Source organism: Protopterus annectens, chromosome 4.part0 (assembly GCF_019279795.1).
Source record: "Protopterus annectens isolate FY-2018-M chromosome 4.part0, PAN1.0, whole genome shotgun sequence".
NCBI lineage: Eukaryota > Metazoa > Chordata > Ceratodontiformes > Protopteridae > Protopterus > Protopterus annectens.
This window is the reverse complement of record NC_056733.1, coordinates 1865409032-1865436332: the sequence shown is the minus strand read 5'-3', so window position 1 is coordinate 1865436332 and position 27301 is coordinate 1865409032. Positions and strand designations below refer to the sequence as shown.

The window sequence follows — 27301 nt, the reverse complement described above, 5'->3', positions numbered from 1 at the left end:
TTGTGAGGTACTTCTGTGGCCTTTCCAGCTGCTGCAGATGTCCTGTGAGGTACATTCCAAAAGGGGCGTTGCACTCTATAATGGGTCTAATGAGTAATGAGTAGAGGGGAACAATGACCTCTTTTTTCCTGGATGAGAACCCTTTTATGATGAGGTGTGCCACGTAGAAGGACTTCCTGACTACTGTAGCGATGTGACTATCAAAGGAGAGACTACTGTCCACCTGGGACCCAAGGTCTCTTATCACGCATTCGGTGTTAAGTAGATTGCTGCTTATGTGGTAGTTCATGGGTACAGAGTTTTTAACCAAAGGGGATGACACTGCACTTTTTGGCATTGAGCTTGAGGCCATGGCTCTGACACCAGGCATCTGTCTCAGTGAGGCCCTGCTGTAGGATGTCCACATCATTTGGGGACTTGACTATGGCTCCTAGTTTGCAGTCATCTGCGAAGTTCATTAGCCTGTACTTCAAAGAAGTAGATACCAAACAGGAGAGGTCCCAGGACGGAACCCTGTGGCACTCCACTTGGCACTGCCTCGAAGTCAGATTTGGAGTCTGCAACTTTTACAGTGTGGGTTCTGTCAGTGAGCCAGTTGGCAACCTATCTTGTGACATAGGGATTTATACCTAGTTTAGTGAGTTTAGCTATAATTCCAGAATGGGGGATGATGTTGAAAGCCTTGGCGAGGTCAAGATAGGCTGTGTGAACCACCTTACCCTCATCCACGGGTTTAGTGACTGCCTCAAAGAAGTTGATCAGGTTCAGGAGGCATGATCTGCCTTTCACAAACACGAACTGGGTGGGATCCAGAGTTTGGAGGTTACCAATGTCTTTGTTTATGAGTTCCATGATATGTTCCATGGCCTTGCAGACCAGGCTCGTCAGGCTAATAGGTCGATAGCTCCCAGGATCAGCGGTGGCTCCCCCTTTGTGGAGTAGGATAATTGTTGCAGTGCACCATTCAGTGGGCACAAAGCCTGATGCAAGGCTATTATTGAACATGGTGCTTAAGTGGGGAGCCAGTTTGTTCTGAAGTTCATGTAAAACGCAGCCTGGGATGTTGTCCGGTCCCATGGATGCTGTGTTTTTGGCTTTAGAGAGTGCAGCTTTTACCTGGGTAGTTGTGATTACAGGGACTCTGCATTCTTCCTGTATAGATATGGGCCCTTTAGGGGGTGAGAGGGGGGTAAAGTTAGCACTGAACCAATCTGCCAGGATGTTGGCAATATCAGTTGGTTCTGTAATTTTCATGCCTTTGTGCTGTAACTCAGAGCAGATCTGTGTGCTGCCATCTAGATTCTTGACATGGCTATAGAATTCTTTGTGGTTGTCCTTGGATTTAGTGGCTATTTTGTTTTCGTAGCTTGCTTTGGAGGATCTTATAAGGGATCTCAGCTTCTTACTGAGGCTGACCAGGAGCTCCTCCACTCATGGGATTTTACTCTCTTTTGCAACCGTTTCTTCCTTCTGTTGTACAGTTTGTTTATGGCAGGGGACCACCAGATTGGCTTCCTTTTTTTGGAGGATAGCATCTTGGTTTTGTTTGGGATAGCACAATCCATGCACTTGTGTAAGTGCTTATAAGTGCATTTGTGTAGGATTCAACAGTTGTAACTGTATTGTCCATCTGCATGGGTGTCATGAAGTTCACCACTTCTGTCTTAAGACGCATGAAGTTGGCTTTGGAGAAATTTTTTACTGTGGTTTCCTTAATGAGGGGTGGGGGCAGGATGTGGATATCAAGGATGATACGCTTATGGTTGGATCGGACCAACGAGGAGCTGACTTCAGGTGTGGAACACCGGTCCCTCATGTTGGTAATGACTAGGTCTAGGATATTGTTGCCCCTGGTGGGGGTGTGGTTAAGTTGATCTAGGGCATTGGAGTTTATGAATTCCAGAAAGCGTTGAGCTAAGGAGTTGGTAGACGATTAGTTTTCCCAGTTAATGGTGGGGTAGCTGAAGTCGCCCATTATTAGGGTGTTTGGTTGAACACTAATATTTTCCAGTACATCAAGAAAAGAGGAGTGGGAATCCTGGGTCATGGTGGGGGATCTGTAGCAAGCTACAATTTGGATTGCAGTTTTGCCCAGAGTTAGTTGCACTTGAATAACCCTGGATGCATTATGCTGAGCAACTATCCTGGAGGTGTGGATATCCTTAATGAATATGGACACACCTCCGCCGTTGATGTTTCGGTCCAGGTTACATGGCTGAAAAGTGTGGTATGAGTTTGCATTTATCTGCCATCCCAACTTTTTCAGTTTTCACTCTTAATATAATAACCTTTTCCATTTGCTTTTCTACATAAATAACCCTACTTTTATTCTATTTCCATTAACAAAAGGAACACATCTTCTTGATCAATCTAGTTAAATATCTTTGTCTCCTACATCACATTCTTACTTATTTTCCAGTTCCTTATAAATTGTCTGCACTTCAACCAGCATCTTCTTTCAGATCATGCTTTCAAACCTGGGTGGTATATCTATTATTTCCTTTTATATTTTTCCATCAGTTCTCTTGAAGCTAAATGATATCTTACATTCCCTTTTTCTCTTTTCCTTTTGTGTCATTCACCATGCTTGCTACATGCTATAAAAAATTGATATCCTTCCCTGACTAGAAAACCTTTTCTTTGATCACGCACCATATTTAACAATATTTAAAAAAACCCTTACACCTACAATAAGAACTCAAAAATACTTGGAACCTCAACATTAAGAGATATATCGATATTCTAATTTTCTAATCTACATACATTCAATTTGGATGGCGCAGTAGTGCAGCGATAGCATTGCTGCATCACAGCAAGAGGTTCTTCAGTTTGATTCTCGGCTGGGATGCCTTCTGTACAGAGTCTGCATGCCCTCCCTGCATTTGTGTGGGTTTCCTCTGGGTGCTCTGGTTTCCTCCCACGTTGAAAAGACATGTGTCTGGAGCGTTTCTCCTCGGGCCTCCACTGAAAATTGCCTTTGTTCCAAGTCAGACTTTCCTGGTAAACAAATGTTAAATAAATAAAATTTCCTCATTTTCAAACATATAGCCTGTAACAACCCCATACAATGCATGCCTTATGTATTTTCTCTAATCAGATTTCTCAGACTTATTCCTATTATAATATTTATTTTTAACATCACTTTACCCTGTTTACTTCATCACCTATCTCTTCCTTTTTTTCTGCATTGTATATTTGAAGTCGGTTTCCCAAGTAAGGACTCTTTTTCATTTATAGATATGGCATAATTTTAAACAAAAGTTGTGTTGGCTTCCTTTATTATCGACAAGCTCATAAATATTAGTCTTATCATTTTAACCATTCTAGCATATCGACAAATATGCATCTCTATGGCTCTACACATAACTTTTTCACACTCTTCATTTCTGTCTCATTTCTAATAGAAATCACCCTTAAATACTTATCACCCCAATAGAACATGGATAATCCTTGATATGCACACAATCTGCTAGCTACCTGTCTTACTCTTTAATACATCTAACATCCTACAAGAGCATCACAAATACATCTGTACTTTCAACATTTGTATTGCAAGTTTCCTTTCATATTTTTTTCAAACTGCTTATATGCAAGTAAAGTAAATGTTACCCTTTCTTTGACACTCAGCGTTCCCCATACCATTTCTATCCTTACTCATTTCCTCTTTATTTTAATCAACCTGTGTTTAATCATTATTTTCCTGATGGACACCTGATTTTCATTCATTTTTGTGCACTTCACTGCTTTCTTGTAATATTATATACCTGTTTGTTCTATTGTTCCTTTTTTCAGTTTTGTTCCCTTCTACTGTGTATCTATTTTGCTTTCTTTTTTGTTTTCATCACTTTCCTCATCTTCCCCTCTAAAACAAACCTCTGCTTCATTCTAATTCTTCATTACTTGTTCATTTTTATTCATGTTCCTCCTCATCACCATGCTTCTTTTCAAATTCTCTTTTTCCTTTCTATTCCATTACAGTAAACTCTCAGTTAACTGGCACCCATGAGGATTGGTAGATGCTGGATAATAAGAAGTTATGTACTCAACATAACATTCCATCTGAGTAGGTAAACTTCATTTATCAGCAACCTATGGGAATCGGATCCGACCTCGGATCCGAGCCGGCAGTTTTCAACAGCTTTAGATCCGAGCTCCAAGCTCCTCCCTATCCATAATCCCCTGCCAACCCTGACTGACCTCAGATCAAGTTTGCCCAACAGCAGAGACTGCTATAAAATTATTATTCTCAAGATAAAGTGGGTAAAACCCATGGACCTGAGTATGAAGACATTCGCAAGTGAGGGGGCAGGAGGGAGGGACGGTTGCTGACAAATGAAGTTTACCTACTCAGAAGGAACGTTATGGTGAGTACATAACTTCTTAATCTGAAGTAGTTAACTTCATTTGTGCAGCAACCTATGGGACAGAGTCCCCAGCTACCTGAATCTTGGGCGGCCTTCATGGAAAGATGTTCCAGAGCACTGCAGAGCCAAAGGATGCTCTCCCTCTGGAGATAATGTCCAATTTATAGTGATTGATAAAGGTATGAGATGAGGCCCAAGTGGCTGCTGAGAAAATATCATCCAAAGAGACTCTAGCTCTAAAAGCCGCAGAGGTAGACATAGATCGAGTAGAGTGGGCATGGATTCCCTAAGGTGTGGGCCTGCCCGAACTTTCATATGCTAAAAGGATACACTGTGAAATCCATCTAGACAGTGTGACTTTAGACACAGATTTACCCAAGTTAAATTTGGCAAATGAGACGAACAACTGGTCGGATTTCCTATGACCAGATGTCCTGTGGATGTAGAAGCAAAGTTGTCTATGCATTGTATTCCCCTTTATTATGGTAATTAGGAAAAAGACCGGCAGACTGATGGACTGGTTAATATTTGACTCAGAGGCAACCTTGGGAAGAAAAGAGGGATTGGTCCTGAGGTAAACTCTATCCTTGTGAAAGGTCAAGTATGGGGGTTTTACACAGAGGGCCTGTAGTTCAGAGACCCTTCAAGCCAAGGTGATAGCGACAAGAAAGGCCGTTTTCTATGACAAGAATTTAAGATCTACTGAAGCTGCAGGCTCAAACGGGGGAGCTGTCAAGGCCTGAAGCACCAGCGTTAAATCCCAAGGAGGGACTACATCCTTCACTGGAGGTCTGAGCAGAAAGGTGCCCTTCAAAAAGGTCTTACACAATTTCATGGTGATCAAAGGGCCCAGTTCATTTCCCACGTGATAATGAGAGATAGCTGATAGTTGAACCTTGACGGTGGAGGAGCTAGCCCCCTGATGAAACAGTCCTGACAGAAAGTCTAATACAGTGGGCAAAGGAGCTGCTTATATGCAAGTAAAGTAAATGTTACCCTTTCTTTGACACTCAGCGTTCCCCATACCATTTCTATCCTTACTCATTTCCTCTTTATTTTAATCAACCTGCGTTTAATCATTATTTTCCTGATGGACACCTGATTTTCATTCATTTTTGTGCACTTCACTGCTTTCTTGTAATATTATATACCTGTTTGTTCTATTGTTCCTTTTTTCAGTTTTGTTCCCTTCTACTGTGTATCTATTTTGCTTTCTTTTTTGTTTTCATCACTTTCCTCATCTTCCCCTCTAAAACAAACCTCCGCTTCATTCTAATTCTTCATTACTTGTTCATTTTTATTCATGTTCCTCCTCATCACCATGCTTCTTTTCAAATTCTCTTTTTTTCCTTTCTATTCCATTACAGTAAACTCTCAGTTAACTGGCACCCATGAGGATTGGTAGATGCTGGATAATAAGAAGTTATGTACTCAACATAACATTCCATCTGAGTAGGTAAACTTCATTTGTCAGCAACCTATGGGAATCGGATCCGACCTCGGATCCGAGCCGGCAGTTTTCAACAGCTTTAGATCCGAGCTCCAAGCTCCTCCCTATCCATAATCCCCTGCCAACCCTGACTGACCTCAGATCAAGTTTGCCCAACAGCAGAGACTGCTATAAAATTATTATTCTCAAGATAAAGTGGGTAAAACCCATGGACCTGAGTATGAAGACATTCGCAAGTGAGGGGGCAGGAGGGAGGGACGGTTGCTGACAAATGAAGTTTACCTACTCAGAAGGAACGTTATGGTGAGTACATAACTTCTTAATCTGAAGTAGTTAACTTCATTTGTGCAGCAACCTATGGGACAGAGTCCCCAGCTACCTGAATCTTGGGCGGCCTTCATGGAAAGATGTTCCAGAGCACTGCAGAGCCAAAGGATGCTCTCCCTCTGGAGATAATGTCCAATTTATAGTGATTGATAAAGGTATGAGATGAGGCCCAAGTGGCTGCTGAGAAAATATCATCCAAAGAGACTCTAGCTCTAAAAGCCGCAGAGGTAGACATAGATCGAGTAGAGTGGGCATGGATTCCCTAAGGTGTGGGCCTGCCCGAACTTTCATATGCTAAAAGGATACACTGTGAAATCCATCTAGACAGTGTGACTTTAGACACAGATTTACCCAAGTTAAATTTGGCAAATGAGACGAACAACTGGTCGGATTTCCTATGACCAGATGTCCTGTGGATGTAGAAGCAAAGTTGTCTATGCATTGTATTCCCCTTTATTATGGTAATTAGGAAAAAAGACCGGCAGATTGATGGACTGGTTAATATTTGACTCAGAGGCAACCTTGGGAAGAAAAGAGGGATTGGTCCTGAGGTAAACTCTATCCTTGTGAAAGGTCAAGTATGGGGGTTTTACACAGAGGGCCTGTAGTTCAGAGACCCTTCAAGCCAAGGTGATAGCGACAAGAAAGGCCGTTTTCTATGACAAGAATTTAAGATCTACTGAAGCTGCAGGCTCAAACGGGGGAGCTGTCAAGGCCTGAAGCACCAGCGTTAAATCCCAAGGAGGGACTACATCCTTCACTGGAGGTCTGAGCAGAAAGGTGCCCTTCAAAAAGGTCTTACACAATTTCGTGGTGATCAAAGGGTCCAGTTCATTTCCCACGTGATAATGAGAGATAGCTGATAGTTGAACCTTGACGGTGGAGGAGCTAGCCCCCTGATGAAACAGTCCTGACAGAAAGTCTAATACAGTGGGCAAAGGAGCTGTAAAAGGATCCAAATTTTTGTGTTCCGCCCAAATGGAGAAACGTTTCCATTTGCTGCTATAGATCTTTCTAGTAGAAGGCTTGTGCGCTGCTACTAGAATAGTTTTAACTGGGGAAGAGATACCGGGAGTCCTAGCTATGAGTGGAACTGGAGCAGCCAAGCTGTGAGCTTGAGGTTGTCCAGGTTCGGGACTGGGAGATCTAGGGGGTGGGATATTAGATTCAGACGGGGATCCAGAATCCAAGGAGGATTCACCAGATGAGACCAAAGGTAAGGGAACCAGGTCTGACGAGGCCAAAATGGGGCAATGAGGATAATCCTGCTCCCCAACCGACTGGCTTTGTGAAGAAACTTTAGCATCAGAGGAAGAGGAGGGTAAGCATAAAGAAGACTGGGAGGCCAAGCATGCACCAGAGCGTCTCTCAGGGGTTCCCCAGAGGGGGAAATGAGAGCGAAGTAGTCATAACATTTTGTGTTCGAGGGAGAGGCAAAGAGATCGCAACAGGGTTGACCCCATTTGGCAAAAATCCGAATCGCTATCTCAGGATTCAGAGACCACTCGTATGGTAACAAGATGGTGTGACTTAGTTTGTCTGCTAGGATGTTGGACCATCCCGGAATGTGCATTGCTATGAGAAAGTGGTTGGTGGAGATCGCCCATTCCCGCACCCTCATGGCCTCTCGGCAGAGTGGGTAAGACCTGGTTCCCCCCTGTTTGTTGATGTACCAGACAACAGACATATTGTCCGTCTGAATCGCAATCGTTCCTACAGGAAGAAGGTCCTGAAGTGCTTGCAACGCTAACAGCACTGCCCTCATCTCTAGGACACTGATATGCAGTGAGGTCTCCGTGAGGTCCCACGTGCCTTGGACTGTCCTGCCCGAAGAGGCGGGAGGCATCCGTGGTCACCGTGGCTAGTGGAGGGGTCATAGAAAAGGGGCGTCCTTGCTGGAGGTCTGGAGATTGGAGCCACCATAGGAGGGCCCTCTTGCAAGCCATGCTGAGGGGAATGGGATGGCTCAGAGGATAGTGAAGAAAGGACCACTGGACCTGAAGGGTCCATTGTAAGACCCTCATGTTCAAACATGCCATTGGCAATAGGTTGATTGCTGCCGCCATCGAGCCAAGAGCCCTCAGGAATAATTCCGCCGGGGGAGCTGGAGATTGCAGAATGGCCTGCACGTGTAGCCTCAGGGTTAGTAGCCGGTCTGTGGTCAAGAAAGCTAGGAGTTTGTTTGTGTCTAATCTGGCCCCTATGAAGTCTATGGTCTGAGTCAGAATAAGAAACTACTTCTCTATGTTGATAGTGATCCCCAGCTGGGAAGCTAGACGAAGAAAGTAGTTTCTGGCTGCACAGAGTAGATGCCTTGTTGGGGCGGTCAGGAGCCAGTCGTCCAAGTACGGGAAGACCTGAATTCCCTGGAGCCTCAGGTGGGCCACTATCACTGCTAACACTTTGGTGAACACCCTGGGGGCTGTGGTGAGACCAAAGGGAGGACCCTGAATTGGAAATGACTGGCTCCTAGCCAGAAGCGGAGGAACCTCCTGGATTGCCTGTCCATCAGAATGTGGTAGTACGCATCCTTGAGGTCTATAGAGCACATCCAATCATTCTCCCACAAAATGGGGAGAATGGATTGAAGAGTGACCATGCAGAACTTTTCTTTGGTTACTGACAGATTCAGGGAAGAGAGGTCGAGGATTGGTCTTAAGTCCCCTGTCTTTTTGGCACCAAGAAGAACCTGGAGTAAAACCCGGACCCGCACTGGTCTGGGGGGACGTGTTGGATGGCTCTTTTTTCCAACAAATGTTGGATTTCCATTGCTGCGGCCTCCCACTGATCGGGTGGGACATCTGGGAGGTATCTGGGGCTGCGTGGAGGGGAGGCAGGAGCACTCCCATCTGTAGTTGGGCCTGGAGGAATCTTCTCATCATCCAGTCCAAATCTGCATCCATGAGACTTCGGGTAGATCTCGACGAGGCCACCGAGGTGGGGCGGGAGTGTCGCCTCGATGACCTCGAAGGAGATTGGGTCTCCTCCTCCTCAGGACCCGGTGAAAATCACGGGGACCGGATCCGAGAAGGAGGAGACCCAGAAGACCTGGAGGGAGAAGACCGCTTAGCCGGGGGGGGGCCGAAGCGGAGGCCTCGGCTTGCCGCTTGTGGTGCTTCCCCCTCCTCCTTTCTTTCCTGGCTTCCCTCTCCTCCGGGCCTAAGGCAGGAGGTTGAGTCCCAGACGGGGGGAGGGAAACAGGAGTGGCAGCCGCCGCAGCGGGAGCCACGGGAGGACCGGAGGTAGAAGTCGAGTCCGGGGGCAGAAAACCAGCCAGAATCAGCTTAGACATCCGGTCCTTGAGTGCCCTGGGGTTGAACACTGCACAAATGGTACAACCAGAGGAAGGTGCTCAACCCCAAGGCACAACACACACCGAGTGTGGCCATCCACTGGGGACAGCTTATGGCCACACTCGGTGCACTTAGAAAACATCAACTTTGTGGCCCTCAGACATACTAAGAAGGTAAAACCACACACACTAGGCCCCAAACACACACACACACACAACCCTGACGGAACCACGAAGGAAGGGGAAGGTTAAACATGCAACAAAATAAATTAAACTAAGAGAGTTTTAAGTAGAAAAAGGGACCTGAACACACACTCACACCAAGAGTTAAAGAAAAGGGTCAGAAAAGTTAAATTTTTCTCACAAAGTGAACGAAAATGCCTGGAACTCGGGATCAAGCTGCTGAAATAAACCGAGGCAAACTAGATCTGAGGTCAGTCAGGGTTGGCAGGGGATTATGGGTAGGGGAGGAGCTTGGAGCTCAGATCTAAAGCTGTTGAAAACTGCCGGCTCGGATCAAAGGTCGGATCCGATTCCCATAGGTTGCTGCACAAATGAAGTTAACTACTTCAGATCTGTAGTTTTTGGTTGCTTGAGAGTTACTATTAAAAATAGGCCTGCCTAATACTGTATCCTATACTATTTGTTTGGTTTGACTTGTTCTTAGGTTAGGGAGAGAGGGAATTTATTCATATCTTCATTTTTAAAACTCTAAAAATAGAGGTAGAAAGTGCAACACCTGAAAATTGTACTGTATTTCTCTGATTTTTTTCTGGTTGCTTGAGTTCCTGTTAACTGAGTGTTTACTGTATAGCCCTCCAAACTGAATATTCTGGCTAGTAAAATGTTTTATAATCTACTGCTATGGCACATTCTGTAACACATTCATTTGTTCTACTTCAGCTACTTAACAACACGTTCACAACACAGCTCTATGACTAAATGAAAACACACTTTATTAAATTAGTCTGCTTGAAAATCAATGCAGTTCCTGCATGTCTCTGAATCACATTAACATCATGCATTGCAACTCTCATTATCTTTATAGGTCAGTTGAACACTGCAACAAAAAGCAATGAATTCTACCCTTAATCTTAGAGGCCACTTCTATTTTATATTTACTGCAAATAATAATGAAAAGTAAACCATTTGTAAGTTTTTTTTCTTACCATCTGTGATTTGTTCCTTATCAGATATCCTTTGTACCAACCTAAAGAAAGAAAACACTACATTAGCTTAAAATAAAACTGAAATGCAAAGATTGCATAGCCTACATTGTGATCTATAATGACTTTTCAGGTATTATTAGAATCTGAAATGCCAAATATAGCACACCACATTCCAGTTAATTGTCCATGGTCTAATTCAGTTACTCAAATCTGTCAAACAAATGTTTGTTCTTGCAGCAATAAAGTTCACTGGGAGGCACAAATTACCCACAGTCGGAAATGTGCAGGTGCCTTAAGATGGATGCCATCAGATCAGTCCAAGTATGTAAAACAATAATCAACTAACTGCAAAATTTAGAAAAAAAAAATCAAAGAAGCCTACATCAGTGATATAAAGGGACAAAGCACTGACTACAGTCCAAGCAACCCAAGTCTGACTAGTAGGTTGGGTGCTTGACATCAAAGGTAGGGAGGACGAAAGTGCTCATCCTAATAAGAGAGAAACAGTGCTTCCTGTCTAGCCCATGTCACTGAACCAATGATTGACCTTCAGCTCCTGAGCAGAGACTTGTCTCAATAAGGAGAACCAGTGAGGAAAGCGTGAGTGTGGTCATCAAAGCCAATGATGGCAACCCTCGTCAGAGCATGTGGGGCAGCATGCATGAACACACAGAGGGAAAAAGGCAGCAGTGCAGTACCAAAAGTGTTCATGTCAGTGACAGAGGAAGGGTTAGACACAAATAAAAATGCTCTCATTGGTAGGATGCACGTTCATGGCTGCCTGCATGATAGCCCACTACGGCACCATAATATCTTATTTAAGGGGAGACTTGAAGCTTGGCAAGCACAGGGCAAATTTAATACCAAAAAAATCCCAGAGGTTTTGATAATTTATCTTAAGACATAGCAATCTCTGGGCATTCTATTTATATAATGGGTATGGGAAGATAAAGTACCACCCATACCATATGGAAGTATTAAGTTGCAATAAAAGCTAGTAACATTTGGGCAATACAGCTCATAATGCTGTATTATATATTTGGAATCCCTGCATAGTGCAGGGATTCAAACAGGTTTTACTGCATGTATGAAAATGTTTTCTTTCTTTTCCTTTTTTTTCTTTCGTTTTTTTTTAATAAACACCTTTAATTAATTATCACTTGCAACACAGACAAATTTACATTTATACAAAAGTAATCAAATTGTATTAACAAATTAACATTAACCACCATTATACTGCATATATATTGCTATATATCATATAACCTAAACAACATTACATACATTATTCAATTCCTGCCCTTTTTTAAACAAGAAACATCTTTATTAAACCACGACTTACAACATAGGCAATCATACATTTATATAAATGAAAACAAACCACACCAACACAATCCTAGTTGCAAGCATTTCACATCACAAACTCAAGTGACACACTATGAGTTGCAAACATTATACATCACTTATAATCTACTCAACCATTTTCAGTCAAACATTACATAGCTCATTTTAAGTCCTGTCTTCTTTTAAACCTCATTCCTCCCCTGTATGTATTGTTCCCACAATTCCCATTTTTTTCCTATGTAATTTGCTCCTCCTACCCTTTTCTAAACATCTCAGTTCAAGTTGTTTTATCTCCGTTAATATATTCACTATATTCTGCCAACCCCTATATAGATATAAAACAAGCATGTATGCAATTATGCATACCCCAACAAAACCCTCTAACTCCCTCCTGATAGCCCATCTCAACATCCCTAGTATAAACAATAAATTAACCCACCTTCATGCAGTCTTAGATATACACTCATCTGACATCCTCTGTATTACAGAAACGTGGCTAAAGCCTATTGCTCAGGACCAAGAAGTCACCTCTCCAGGATATAACATTCTGAGATGTGATCGGAAAACCAAAAAGGGTGGGGGAGTAGCCATCTTCTTTAAAGCTGAACTTCAAGTTACATACCTACCCTCAAAGACTAATGCTGAAATCCTTACTGTCAAACTTCAAATCAACAATTATAAATCTATATACATAATTTGTTCCTACCTTCCCCCTGGAAATAATATTAGTACCCTTGAAAGCTTCCTCATTTGCCTCTCCACTCATCTACCTCCGGAAACCACAGTATTAGGCGATTTTAATATAGACTGGACTACCTGCAGCTCCCATAATCCTACCACCCACATAAATCTTTATGGATTTTCCCAAATTATAACCACCCCCACTAGAATCCATAAGCCTAGCAGTAAAGAAAGCACCCTGGATTGGATCCTTATAAATAGCCACAAAGACACATACAGACCAGGTACCCTTCCAGAAGACATTAGTGACCATTCTCTAACCTATATAATTAAACAAAAAAAACATAGTTTCACTCCATATCTCCTCAAAACCTCACACTCAAAAAAACACTTTAATCCAGAGAACTTCCAAGATGAACTTAAGGCATGGGATTGGTCATCTCTATATCATCCTCAGCTGGGTGAAGCAGTATCTTACTTCAATACAAAATTACTACAAATCCTTGACCACCATGCCCCCTGTCACTCAACCCGTATTAGGACCAAAGTCACTCCATGGCTCTCTAAAGTAACTAGGCAAAAGATCATCCTACTTAATAAAATATGGGCCAAATGGAGAGCATCTAAAAACCCAGCTGACCATCTCTATTTCAAACAATTAAGAAACTCTACCAAAAAGGAAATTCTACTCGACAAAAAGAACTTCTACCTTCACCTACAACAGACCCACCAGAAACAACCACAAAAATTCTGGTCAGGCATTAACAAATTGCTTCAGCCAGGGCATACTGAAACTCCCACCCCATCAGGTATTACCCAGAATAACTCCAGGTATTACCCAGAATAACTCTAAACAAATTTCTGATGCCTTCAACAACTACTTCACCGAAGCTATTCAAAATCTAGCAAATACACTACCCCCTGTTAGCTCTAGCCTATCAGATAGCACAAATAGCTCAGCTCCTTCTTTTCACCTACAACCTGTACCAACATCACTCATCTGCTCCTTCCTTCAAAAACTCAAACCATGCACCCCCTCAGCTGACCGTCTACCAGATGAATACCTACAAATAGCATCTAATGTCATTGCCTATCCTATATCCATCCTTATAAGCAGAACAATCTCAGAAGGAACAGTTCCCTCCATTTGGAAAGTCTCACACATTATCCCACTGCATAAGGGTGGCTCTTCTACTGAGATTTCTAACTATCGACCAATAGCCTTACTCTCTCCATTAGCTATAATAATGGAAAAATGTATCCACCGACAGCTACTCTTCCACCTTCTCTCTCACAATATACTTGCTAACTGTCAGCATGGTTTTAGACCTTGCCGCAGTACTACCAGTGCCTTGCTATCCTTTTCTGACTGCATAAACAAAAATCGCAATAATAACTCTCTTTCCACTGCACTATTTATTGACCTGTCAAAGGCCTTTGACATGGTCAACCATCACCTACTTATTGACATACTAACAGCCCTATCACTTGATGCCCAGGCTGTACTCTGTTTTAAATCCTATTTAGATAACAGACAACAAGCTGTCCTCTGGGATAATAATTTATCTACACCCCTCATTGTTAATATTGGAGTACTTCAAGGCTCTATATTAGGTCCCCTTCTCTTTTCTATCATCATTAATGATCTTAAAATTAACACTCCACAAGTCACCTGCATACAATATGCAAATGATTCAACTTTAATCTGTTTTACCAATTCTATTTCCTCTCTCCAGACCCTCACTCAAACAGTATTTAATAACATTGAAAATTGGTTTATGCAACATTGCCTCCTCCTGAACCCCAAAAAAAACAAACTGTTCCTTTTCACTCCTACCTAAAAGTCTCCACAATGTCATTTCACAGTAACCTCTAACAATGGAACTACCATATCCCCAGACACTACAACTCGACTCTTAGGTATCACAATAGACCACTACCTTAACAATGATGATCATATTAATACTACTATAAAGTCAGTAAACAGAAAACTAGGCTCCCTTTATAGAATCAAAACCTTCCTCACACCATTGGCCAGAACTACCATTGCCCAAACCCACCTTATCTCTACCCTGTTATATGCCTCTGCCATTTATACCAACCTATCTAAAAACAACCTGAGCAAACTTGCAACCAGCTACAATAACATTGCCAGATTCGCCACAGGCGCCCCTTTTAGAACCCATCACTGTCACAACCTTAAACAGCTAAAATGGCTAGAACTGCAGAACCAACTTCATTATCAACAACTTACTATCACTCAAAAGATTCTCTACCACCCTATGAATACTCCAATCCTCTCTAGTCTGATTACTCCATACAAGAATCTGTTAACACTACACTCAGCTAATAAGCTACTAGTTTCCACTACTAAATGTAATAACAAGGCTGGAGACTTAATATTCTCTAACTCAGTGGGAAAAACCTGGAACCAACTTCCTAATGAACTCTCTTCTCTTTCTTCTACATTCCTCTTCAAAAGATATCTCAAGGAATACCTCATAACACACTGGCTATGCCCCTGCTCTAACCCTGACTAACATCCCATCCGCTATCTCCCACTCCCTTCACTCATCCCCTCTATTTCTGTCCTACAATGTCTATTTGGTTTAACTAAAAATGCCAACCACTATCTAAGTATTAAAAGAGACTTCCTCTCAGCTCTATTAAATGAGTGACTTACTCTAGAATTACTCACCTTCTACTTAGCTGTAAATAAACATAAGTATGTATGCCTGTATCCAGGCCTCTGATGTAAAATAACTAATCTTGATAATTTTTTTATTTTTCATATTATATGTTATCTTAAGTTTTTTTTTTTCTCTTACTGACTCTGTACACTTTTATATGTCTGATCTAAATCTATTTTAATGTCACTTCCTGCTATTGCATATATTATGTTATGATAATATTGCATTTATTGTATGATTGCATATATTGGAGCTTTTCTACCCGGGCCTTTATTGAAAATGGACATATATCCAGTTAGACTAGCCCGGTCAACAAATGTAAAATAAATAAAATAAATAATGTATGCATCTATTTATATTTTATTATTCAGGCTATCCCTCCAGATAGAGCTCATTTCCCTTCAGGAGACAAAGAGAAAATCTTCTTAAGATTATATCATTAACAAATATAAAAAACAAACTAAAAGAAAGAAAAGTTAAAATAAAAAAGCACTCTTCCCACAACAACTTTTCTGTCTGCCAGATACACATGGTAATATGGCTTTGGATTAAAACACCAGTCTAATACAACAACCATTTTAACTGTTCTGTAATAAGATGACTCCAAAAGATGCCGTCTACCATATGCTACAGACGCCTAGCCCCAAAATATGCCTTCTGCCATTTGGTGCATAAGCCAAACTCCAGACATTCCCCATTTGGTGCAGACGCTTAACATGAAAACATGTCTTCTACCATTTGGTACAGTAGCCTAAACCAAGAGCATGTGTTCTACCATTCAGTAGAAAAGTCTAACTCAAGACCATTCCTTCTACCATTTGTTACAGTAGCCTAGAGCATGTGTTCTACCATTTGGTAAAGTAGCCAAAATTAAGAGCATGCTTTCTATCATTTCGTACAGTAGCCTAAATCAAGGGCATGCCTTCTACCATTTCGTACAGTAGCCTAAATCAAGAGCATTCCTTCTACCATTTGGTACAGCAGCCTAAATCAAGAGCATGTGTTCTACCATTTGGTAAAGTAGCCAAAATTAAGAGTATGCTTTCTATCATTTCGTACAGTAGCCTAAATCAAGGGCATGCCTTCTACCATTTCGTACAGTAGCCTAAATCAAGAGCATTCCTTCTACCATTTGGTACAGCAGCCTAAATCAAGAGCATGTGTTCTACCATTTGGTAAAGTAGCCAAAATTAAGAGCATGCTTTCTATCATTTCGTACAGTAGCCTAAATCAAGGGCATGCCTTCTACCATTTCGTACAGTAGCCTAAATCAAGAGCATTCCTTCTACCATTTCGTACAGTAGCCTAAATCAAGAGCATTCCTTCTACCATTCGGTACAGTAGCCGAAATCAAGAGCATGCCTTCTACCATTTGGTACAGCAGCCTAAATCAAGAGCATGCATTCTACCATTTGGTACAGTAGCCTAAATTAAGAGCATGCCTTCTACCATTTGATACAGTAGCCTAAATCAAGAGCATGCCTTCTACCATTTGGTACAGTAGCCTAAATCAAGAGCATGTCTTCTACCATTTGGTACAGCAGCCTAAATCAAGAGCATGTGTTCTACCATTTGGTAAAGTAGCCAAAATTAAGAGCATGCTATCTATCATTTCGTACAGTAGCCTAAATCAAGGGCATGCCTTCTACCATTTGGTACAGTAGCCTAAATCAAGAGCATGCCTTCTACCATTTGGTACAGAAGCCTAACTCAGGAGCATGTGTTCTACCATTTGATGCCAAAGATGTAATTTGTTTAGTGTTCATTCAGATCAAATCTTTTTTGGTGACTAGCAATTAAACATTTTACAATAAATTAAAACAATGAATAAACAGTAAAAGCAATATGACATCAATTAATTATTCAAAACTAAAAGCAAGCAGTTTAAATAATGAAATAGGTTTTCTGAAGTAGCATTAAATAACAAAATAATACAAATAACACTGAACCTAGGTTTAGATTTCAAAAGACTTCTTTCTTGTGTGTAGAACCTGCTAAAAATATACTAACAACAATTAATCAATAATCTAATAAAAATTAAAGTGTTAAAGGAACATATTAAATCTGACAGTAGAAGTAAAACAGTCAATCAAAACCAGTTGTGGAATATAATACTAATTTCATTAACCTATATTATAAAAATATACTTAACCAATGAACATGTACTAGAGGTTGTTAAACACATCTTGTTACACTCCTCTCTTTTTGAAACAGAAAAAAGAAAGATTTAAGAACTGAGAGAACATTTAAATTGATCGGTCACCATATGATACTATAACACAAAAAGATGCTATTTGCTAAAAGTTTTATGCCGGATGTTATCTAACGGATGTTGTGGTAACACATTGTCTTGCCCACATAAAATTTTCTACATGTCTGATATTTCATGTACCCATACAAAACTGACATTTGTGAATATTGTGTGTTAACTAGATTGACAAATATATTTATTTGTAATCTTTAATATAAATATTGTTTTGGCAATATAAAAGAACAAAGATATAATATAGAACTAGTAGAACAATTAATTTGTATTTTAATTATATTTGTTGTTATTGTAACTAACAAAACTTCCTCCAAAATCTGTTTTAGAGCCCTGTCCCTGTAAAAGAAAAACAGGTTTGCGAAAGGCAAACCCTGAAAAATCTGAAAATCATAAAGGACCTCCAATTCTTATCTATAATCTTAACTATATTGTAATATTGTGTCGGTGTCAGCGAACACAAATGTGACAACAAACAGAATATGATCATCATATCTGTCATATCTGAGCTTGTCGATATAAGTGAATGTAGTTACTGTAGCCAGCATTTATTATTCAGCTCTGGTTTCTCTCTCGGCTGGGGTGCCTTCTGTGCTTCTGTGTGGAGTTCTCCCCTGTCTTTGTGGGTTTCCTCCGGTACTCAGGTTTCCTCCTACATTCCAAAGGCAAGGCATGCATTTGGGCATTTCCTCATGAAAAACAGGCTCTTGTGCTGTGGAACCGGAACTTTCTTCGTCAACAAATGTTAAATAAATAAATAAAAATTATGATTTTCTACAAAAAAATTTTGAGTACTTTTAAGTATAGGTTGGATGTGTCCACCCTCCCTTTTAGATTGTACTTCCTTCCTAACTTCTTCACATAACCTAATAGTTAGTAAACAGGTTGATCATATATATTCAACTATTCACTTCTACATCTTTATCTACCATCGACCATAACACTGCCCTAATTAATTGTCCTTAATAATGGCTCTTTTTCTGATGTTCGGGTGCCAGCTTGGCTCCATCCGCTAAACGCTTTTTAGTTTTATTAGATAAAATATAGTTAATACTATCTGTCTTGAATTTAGAAATTGCCTTGATGTAGACTAAATTAGACTTATAAAATTCTTAATATCTTTGTTCACACAAATCGAATAAATGCATATATATTATTTGTGGGTGGATAAAAATACTTGTTTTGTGTAAAATGGGGACTCTCAAAAGTGAGCTTTAAATCCATTTTTCAGTTCTAATTCACATCATTCACATTTAGAACTGAAGCATTTAGTGTTCCAAAGTTTTCTTCCTTTATCTTCCTTGGTATTCTTCCTTTATCTTCCTTGATACAAGCTGTTTCTCTGCCTGGTTAATCTCCTTCAATAGTTCACAAACTCAGATAAGATATTTGAAGTTTGAGCAACTGTAGTTACTTTTCAAATGCATGCAAGATGCATATGTATTTAAATGCGGTGGTTTATTTTCATATGTCTACCCAAGAACTTATCCAACAAGATCAAATGACCACTGTTGCTGTAGTAAAGTATTTGTAGTTGGAACCTCCAAATAGTGCTGATGGAGAACACACATGCAGAAAGCTACTGACTGCACTGAGTTTTGAAAACTACTACAGCTTTTTTGAGGGCCTATGCAGGACACTATGGAGCACAAATAAACAAAACGGTAAGACCACAGATTTGTAGGTAAAGTGTAAGACTCTGCCTTGAACAGAACTGTGCTCACCCAACAAAGCAAAGTCATAAAGAAAATACAACAGAAACATTTAGCAGTGTGCCTGCATTCCAATAGGGACAATCTATAAGAAATCTTTATTGGACAAAACTGAAGGTACACCTGTACAAACTCAGAACTAAGTTTTAACCTAGGGTTTTGATTCACAACAGCAACCCCCTACTGAAGAAGTAATGGAGAGATGATAAAAGTAGCAAGAAAAGGTGAGTAGTATTGCTGGAACTAAATTTATCCCCAAGTCTTGGTGAGTACCTTTACATGGTGGAGCCTGTTTTCACAAAATCTCTCCAAGACAACACTGACATAAGGACTTTATTTTATACAGCATATTATGGAAGAGGTAGCTCATTCCCAATGGCCTGAGGGAGTAACAAACAGACTATGCATAAGTCTCAAGTCCGACCTTTGGAACAGCCAGCAGCCTTCATCTGATAACCTAAGCTACAAGACAAAGCAACAGCAGGTGGATGCAGCAACTCTTTCAAATAAGTAGAACCTGGATCATGTAGATTATGAAAGGTGAGAATAAGGATATTAAAAATACATTAGGTACAACTGGCAGCCAATCATGCAACACATGAGAATATGAGAAGTCCAGAGAATGACTGTCAATGATCTGGCTATGGATATTTATACCTACTATAGGTAAGTGAGATTATAGTTTGAAAGTCCAAGATACAGGGCATAGCACAAATCACCATCCTCAACACTAACGGCAGTGTATACAGTGTCTGAGCCTGGCTATATTGTTCAGATGGAAAAAAAGTTCTGAAAATGGATGACACAATCTTGATCCTTCAGTTTCAGCCTGTCATCAAGGACAAAACATAGATCATGAACACAGGATAGAAACTATAGTTTTTTCCCAACATATGTAATCTATGGGGAGAACAGAGAAATTTGAGATAGACCACGGCAAGCTTGGCATGCACCAAAACAGTTTACTCTTAACTCAGTTATATTTTAAATGATTATTAGACATCCAGTCAAGAATCAAGTCCTGGCAGTCCTCGAAAACTGAAAAATCCAGCACACTCTGAAGAAAAAAGGTGAAACATAGCTGAATATCACCAGCATATGGCTGATGAGAGATAAGAAGAAGTTATGTAGTCACCATAACGTTCCATGTGAGTTGTTCATATCACCTTCATTCTTAACTGATGGGTTCGGAGCCGATCCATTGGCTCTGGTACGGCCGTATGCAAAGCTCGAGGTCTTCCAGTAGCTCGAGGCCAAGCCCCCATCCCATGATGCACTGTGAATTACCTCACATCTTGTTTGCTGCGTGTACTATAACCATATAAATGAGCTATCCTCTTATGGAAAGGAAGAAGAATTGAGCAACCAGGATGAGACCAATATCTAGGTCGACTATCAGCCAGGAGGGGGGAGGCGGGAGGGACGTAAGAATGAAGGTGAGATGAACAACTCACATGGAATGTTATGGTGAGTACATAACTTCTTAATGTGAAGTTGTTCAATCTCGCCGTTCATTCTTAACTGATGGGTAGAGTTCCTAGCACCATCAATCTCGGGTGGCTCATGGGATTACATTCTTCAGGACCGTAGACCCAAAAGAAGCCCTGTCCCTGGAGGCCTTATCAACTTTGTAATGCGTGATAAAGGTATGAGGTTTAGACCAAGTGGCTGCTGCACAAATGTTATCAAGGGGCAATTTGGCTTGGAATGCTGAGGATGTAGAAACTGCTCTGGTTGAATGAGCTTTAATCTTGTGTTGCAAAGGCATATTAGCAGCTGAGTAGACAAAGGTGATACAATCAGATAACCATTTAGACAGAGTTGTTTTAGCCACTGGTCTACCTTTTCTGGACTCAGAGAATGAAACAAAGAGCTGGTCTGACTGCCTGATATCTTTTGTTCTATCCAAATAAAATCTGAGCTGTCTGTGAACCTCAAGTTTGTGCATCATATACTCCAACTTGTTGGAATGATTAGGGAAGAAAACTGGTAACTCAATGACTTGGTTAATATCAGTTTCTGAACAAACTTTGGGCAAAAAAGAGGGTTTTGTCCTAAGAGATACTCTGTCAGCATGAAAGATCAAATAAGGAGGGCTGCGAGATAAAGCTTGAAGCTCTGACACTCGGCGGGCAGAAGTAATAGCAACCAGAAAAATGGTTTTCCACAAAAAATATTTGAGGTCACAAGATGATGCTGGTTCAAAAGGGGGAAGGATTATACGTGACATCATAAAATTTAGATTCCATGGAGAATAGGGAGTTTTCACAGATTGTCTCATATGAAATGTCCCCTTGAGAAAGGCCTTGGATAACTTGTGGGACATGATATTTAGCCCGTCAATCCCAAGATGAAAGTTAGATATAGCAACCACCTGGGACCCGAACTGTTGCAGCTGCTGCTCCTTTGTTAAAAATCATAGTCAAGAATTCTAGTATGGATGTCAAGGGGGCTTGCTAAGGATCAATGTTCTGCTTAGAGGCCCATATGGAAAATCTCTTCCACTTACTAAGATATAATCTTCTAGTGGATGGCTTATGAGAAGGCAAAAGGATCTGTTTTGTCTCACTGGAGAAGTTATGAAGCCTGGCTATGAGGGGAACTGAAGCAGCCAGGCTGTCAGCTTCAGTGACTGCAGAGAAGGATGAAAGACCCCCGACGGATGTGTCAGAAGGTCTGGAACTGGGCCCAGAATCCAGGGATCCTCCAAGAGATGATGTCGAAGGAATGGGAATCAAATCTGCCATGACCAATGAGGGGCTATAAGAATGATGGTCCTTCCCAGTGATTTTGCTTTCTGTAGAACTCTGGGCATCAATGGGATCGGTGGAAATGCATAGAGAAGACCAGGGGGCCAATCGTGTACGAGTGCATCTCTCGGGGTTTCCCCCAGAGGAGGAATCACGGCAAAGTAGCTTCTGCATTTCATGTTGATGTGGCTGGCAAAAAGGTTGCAGCAAGGCTGGCCCCATTTGGGGAAAATCCTGTCCGCAATCTCTTTCTTGAGGGACCACTCGTGTGGCAACAAGATTGCCCTGCTCAGTTTGTCTGCTATCACGTTGGATCTCCCCAGGATAAGCATTGCCAACAGAAAGTGCTGGGAGGAAACAGCCCACTGCCAAACTCTGAGGGCTTCTCGGCAAAGGGGGTAAGACTTGGTTCCTCCCTGCTTGTTCAAGTACCAGACTACTGACATATTGTCTGTCTGAATTGCAGTCGGTCCTAGGGGAAGAGTCCTGGAAGTACTGCAATGCCAAAAGTACAGCTCTCATCTCCAGAACATTGATATGCAAATGTGACTATTGATCTGTCCATGTGCCTTGAGCAGTCTTTCCCTGAAAATGCCCTCCCACCCTATCAGGAAAGCATCCATGGTCACAGTGGCTACTGGAGGGGGTAGAACAAAAGGGCGTCCTATGGTGACGTGAAGAGACGTCAACCACCACTGGAGATCTTTCTTGCAAGAGCTGGTAATCAAGACCGTGTGGTCCATGGGAAGTTCCTGGCAAGACCATTGAGTGGACAACAGCCATTGAAGAATCCGCATATGCATTCTTGCTAATGGTATGGCTAGGATCACTGCAGCCATCAAACCCAATACTTTCAGAACTTCTGAAGCCGGTGCTCTGTCTTTTGATACCAATGTGCTGACATGCTGACGAAGAAGGAAGACTCTTTCGATTGGTAGTCTTAGAGTGGTGGTTGAAGTGTCTAATTTTGCCTCGATAAAAACGATATGCTGTGATGGCGACAAGGCAGACTTTTCTGAGTTGACTGTAATGTCTAAATGAGTGCAGAGTGACAGAGTGTACTCCCTTGCCTGAATCAGTTGATGCCTGGTGGTGGCGGTAAGGAGCCAATTGTCTAGGTACGGAAACACCTGGTGAGCCGTGATCACTGCCATGCATTTGGTGAACACTCTGGGGGCTGTAGTGAGATTAAAGGGCAGGGCTTGAAACTAATAATGATTGGCTCCCAGCTGGAAACACACGTGATCTCTGGGTGTCCTGGCCATTTTTATGTGGTAGTATGCATCCTTGAGATCTGTCAAGCACATCCAATTGTCTTTCCCTAAGAAGGGAAATATAGAATGGAGCGTGACCATCTGGACCTTCTCTTTCTTCACATATTGGTTGAGTCTGCTGAGGTCCAAAATAGGTCTCCAGTCCCCTGTTTTCTTTGGAACCAAAAAGAACCTTGAGTAAGTTCCGGATCCAGTTTGGTTTGCTGGGACTGGCTGGATGACTCCTTTTTCTAGCAACTTGTGGACCTCTAAAGTTGCTTGTTCCCTGTAACTGGGTGGAACATCTGGGATTCTCCTTATGGATGGGAGGGGTGGCGAATGGTATGAAGTACCCTCTGGAAATTATACTTTGTACCCAGCTGTCTTTTATTTCTTGCCAGGTGTCTGGATACAAAGATAAGTGACCCGACTGCCTTCAGAGCAGGAGCGTTGGGCCTCCTTTCAGGAGTGCTGGTAGGGTTTACCAGAGAAGTGATCTCTGTCACCCTGATGTTGTGGACCCCCTCTGCCACGAGGGTGGCATTTTCCACTATTACCCCCTCCTCTGCCCCTGGAGGGGGGTTCAGCACGTGTGTCCTGAAAGGCTCCTTGGGCTTTCCGGAACCACATTTTTCCTCCCCTTTGGCCTTTGGGATAAGGCTGGGTAGGGGTGGAAAAACAGACTCCGATGGCAGACAGAGTCTTTCCCCCCTGTTCACACCTGGTCAGAGTTTCCTTCACTTTTGGCCCAAAAAGGGATGAGCCATCAAAAGGGGTGTTTAAGAAGGATGACTTACAGGGCTCCATGAAGGAACACGAGCGCATCCAGGAATATCTTCTGAGAGCGATTCCTGTACCTGCTGCCCTACTTGTTCCATCAGCTGTGTAGGATATGAGACGCATGGATGAGTTGACAACAGAATTTAGGGTAACAAGCTGGGCAGCAACTTTGTCAGAGGCCCCTGCACCTACTGTACTCTGAAGAGTATCTCCCAACTCCTTAAGGAGATCTCTTTGCAACCTTGTGAAATGGGTTAGGTAATTCAGTGAGCGGAGAGCAAAAGTCGCTGAAATTAAAAAGAAGTTATGTACCTACCATAATGTTCCATGTTAGTTGTCTTCATCTCGCCTTCTTCTTGCTGGTTGGGATCGGAGCCGATCCTCGGCTCTGACTCGGCCATCTTCTATAGCTCGAGAGCTGTTTACTGGCTCAAGGCTACCCCTTATCCCATGATGCCTAGCGCTAGCTACCCAGATTTCATTTGTAATAGCTAACCCCAGACTCAAGCAGAGAAATAACCTGCCCAAGAACAGGTTGAGCATACCTATCATACTCTCTAAGTCAGTAGAAGAAACAATCCAGAGAATACTCAGCCAGTGAAACCAAAACTCCTCTCAATCCAATAGGACAGGGGGACGGAGGGTGGGACGCAAGAAGAAGGCGAGATGAAGACAACTAACATGGAATGTTATGGTAGGTACATAACTTCTTTATGTTAAATTGTCTATCTCGCCTTCATTCTTGCTGGTTGGGACAGCATCCCTAGCACCTACAATCCTGGGTGGCTCATTGGAACAGACTCTTCAGAACAGTGGAACCAAAGTCAGCTCTGCTCCTGGAGAGCATATCTAGTTTGTAATGAGAAATAAAAGTATGAGGATTTGCCCACGTGGCAGCTGCATAAATAGAATCCATGGGCAGCCTAGATTGGAAGGCTACAGAGGTGGCCAAAGCCCTAGTAGAATGACCTTTCGGTTTGAAAGGCAAGTCTTTGTTTCTCAATTGATAAATGAAGGTAATAATATGAGACAACCACCTGGATAAGGTCACTTTGGAAATTGGGAGACCTTGCTTGCCTAGAGCATAGGAAAGGAATAGTTGGTCCAACTTCCTTGTATCCTTGGTCCTATGCAGGTAAAAATGCAGTTGTCTATGAACGTCCAATTGGTGTAATTTGTATTCTGCCTTGTTGGTGTGGTTAGGGAAAAACACAGAAAGGTCTATAGATTGGTTCAAATTATTTTCTGAGCAGACTTTCAGAAGGAAAGATGGATTAGTCCTCAGAGCAACCCTATCCTTATGAAAAACCAAGTATGGAGGACGAACACATATTGTCTGAAGTTCAGAGATGCGTCTGGCTGTTGTAATAGCCACCAGAAAGAGTGTTTTCCAAGACAGGAATTTAATTAAACAGGATGCTGTAGGTTCAAAGGGGGGCATAATTAAAGAGGTTAGTACCAAATTAAGGTCTCAGGGAGGAGGGGGATCTCTCACTGGAGGTATAAGGAGAGAAGTCCCTCTTAGAAAGGCTTTACAGAGCTTATGAGACATAATGATTGAATTAGACAACCCAACATAAAAGTTAGAAATGGCCGCCAATTGAATCCTGATTGTAGCAGAAGCAGACCCAGAATGAAAGAGTTGTGCTAGGAACTCCAAAATTTCATGGACTGGGGCTGAAAAGGGATCTATGTTCCTAGCCTCTGCCCAACAAGAAAAACTTTTCCATTTACTAGCATAAGTTTTTCTAGTCATGGACTTGTGAGAGGACACAATAATCTCACGCATGGCCGGGGAAATGTTGGTAAGACTGGCTAGGGTTGGAATTGGAGCAACCAAGCTGTGAGCTGGAGTGTTTGAAGGGACTGATGCAACCCACCTGATTGATGAATCAGCAGGTCTGGAATGGGATCCAGAGTCCAGGGCTGCTCGAGAAGGTAATTATGCAGGAACGGAAACCATATCTGTCGAGGCCAGTAGGGGGCAATGAGGATCATTTTGCAACCCAGTGATATAGCTTTCTGTATGAGCTTTGGTATCAGGAGAAACGGAGGGAAGGCATAAAGGAGTCCCTGAGGCCAATCGTGGACTAGAGCGTCTCTGGGAGAGTGACCTGGAAGCAGAAGAATGGAGAAGTAGTTGCTGCATTTGCTGTTGAAGGGGGTGGCAAAAAGATTGCAGCAAGTCTGTCCCCATTTACGGAAGATCAGATCCGCAACTACCTGATTCAGAGACCACTTGTGAGGCATGAGAATAGCTCTGCTGAGCCTGTCCGCTATGATGTTGGACCTCCCAGGGATGTGTGTTGTAATCAGAAATCGTTGGGAGGAAATCGCCCACTGCCAGAGTCTGAGTGCTTCTCGACATAGGGGATAGGACCTGGTTCTGCCTTGTTTGTTGATGTACCACACCACTGACATGTTGTCCGTTTGAATTGCAATGGTCCCAGAAGGGACAGAGTCCTGAAGAGCTTGCAACGCTAGGAGCACGGCTCTCATTTCTAGGACGTTTATATGCAGATGGCACTCGTGAGGCTGCCAAGTGCCTTGGACTGTCCTGCCCTGATAATGCCCCCCCACCCTATCAGGGAGGCGTCTGTGGTCACTGTGGCCACTGGAGGGGGCTGAATGAAGGGTCTGCCCTGAGATACTAGTGGGGAGACCATCCACCAGGAAAGGTGCCTTTTGCAGGCTTCTGTAATCTTGATCATGTGAGACATGGGCAGCTGTTGAAAAGACCATTGTGTGAACAGAAGCCACTGAAGGATTCTCATGTGAAAGCGGGCCAGAGGGATTAGAAGAATTGCCGCTGCCATGGAACCCAGAGTTTGAAGGATGAACCTGACTTGGATCCTTTTGCTCTGCATTAGAATTTGAACTTGCTGGCGAATTGTAGCCACCCTGTCTGGTGGCAGCCTTGCGGACATGTTCCTTGTGTCTAAGTCTGCTCCTATATAGGTAATAGATTGACAGGGCAACAAGGCAGATTTTTCGAAGTTCATTGTGATGCCTAGCTGGGAGCAGATTGTGACTGTGTAGTCCCTGGCTTGGAGAAGTTGATGCCTGGTAGTAGCAGTGAGGAGCCAGTCATCTAGATACGGAAACACCTGGAATCCTCGACGTCTCAGGTGAGCCGTGACCACTGCCATACACTTGGTGTACACCCTGGGGGCTGTGGTGAGACCAAAGGGCAGAGCTCTGAACTGGTAATGACTGATCCCAGCTG

At 42.3% G+C, this 27301-nt stretch overlaps 1 protein-coding gene across 1 annotated transcript in view; it reads right to left on the bottom strand.

Annotated features, from left to right (window-relative positions):
* DOCK2 (dedicator of cytokinesis 2) overlaps positions 1 to 27301 on the bottom strand; it is a 4134711-nt gene that overhangs the window by 3789239 nt on the left and 318171 nt on the right. The window contains exon 3 of the mRNA XM_044069535.1: positions 10603 to 10643. Coding sequence (XP_043925470.1) covers positions 10603 to 10643 — 41 coding nt within the window. The remainder of the gene's footprint in view (positions 1 to 10602; positions 10644 to 27301) is intronic.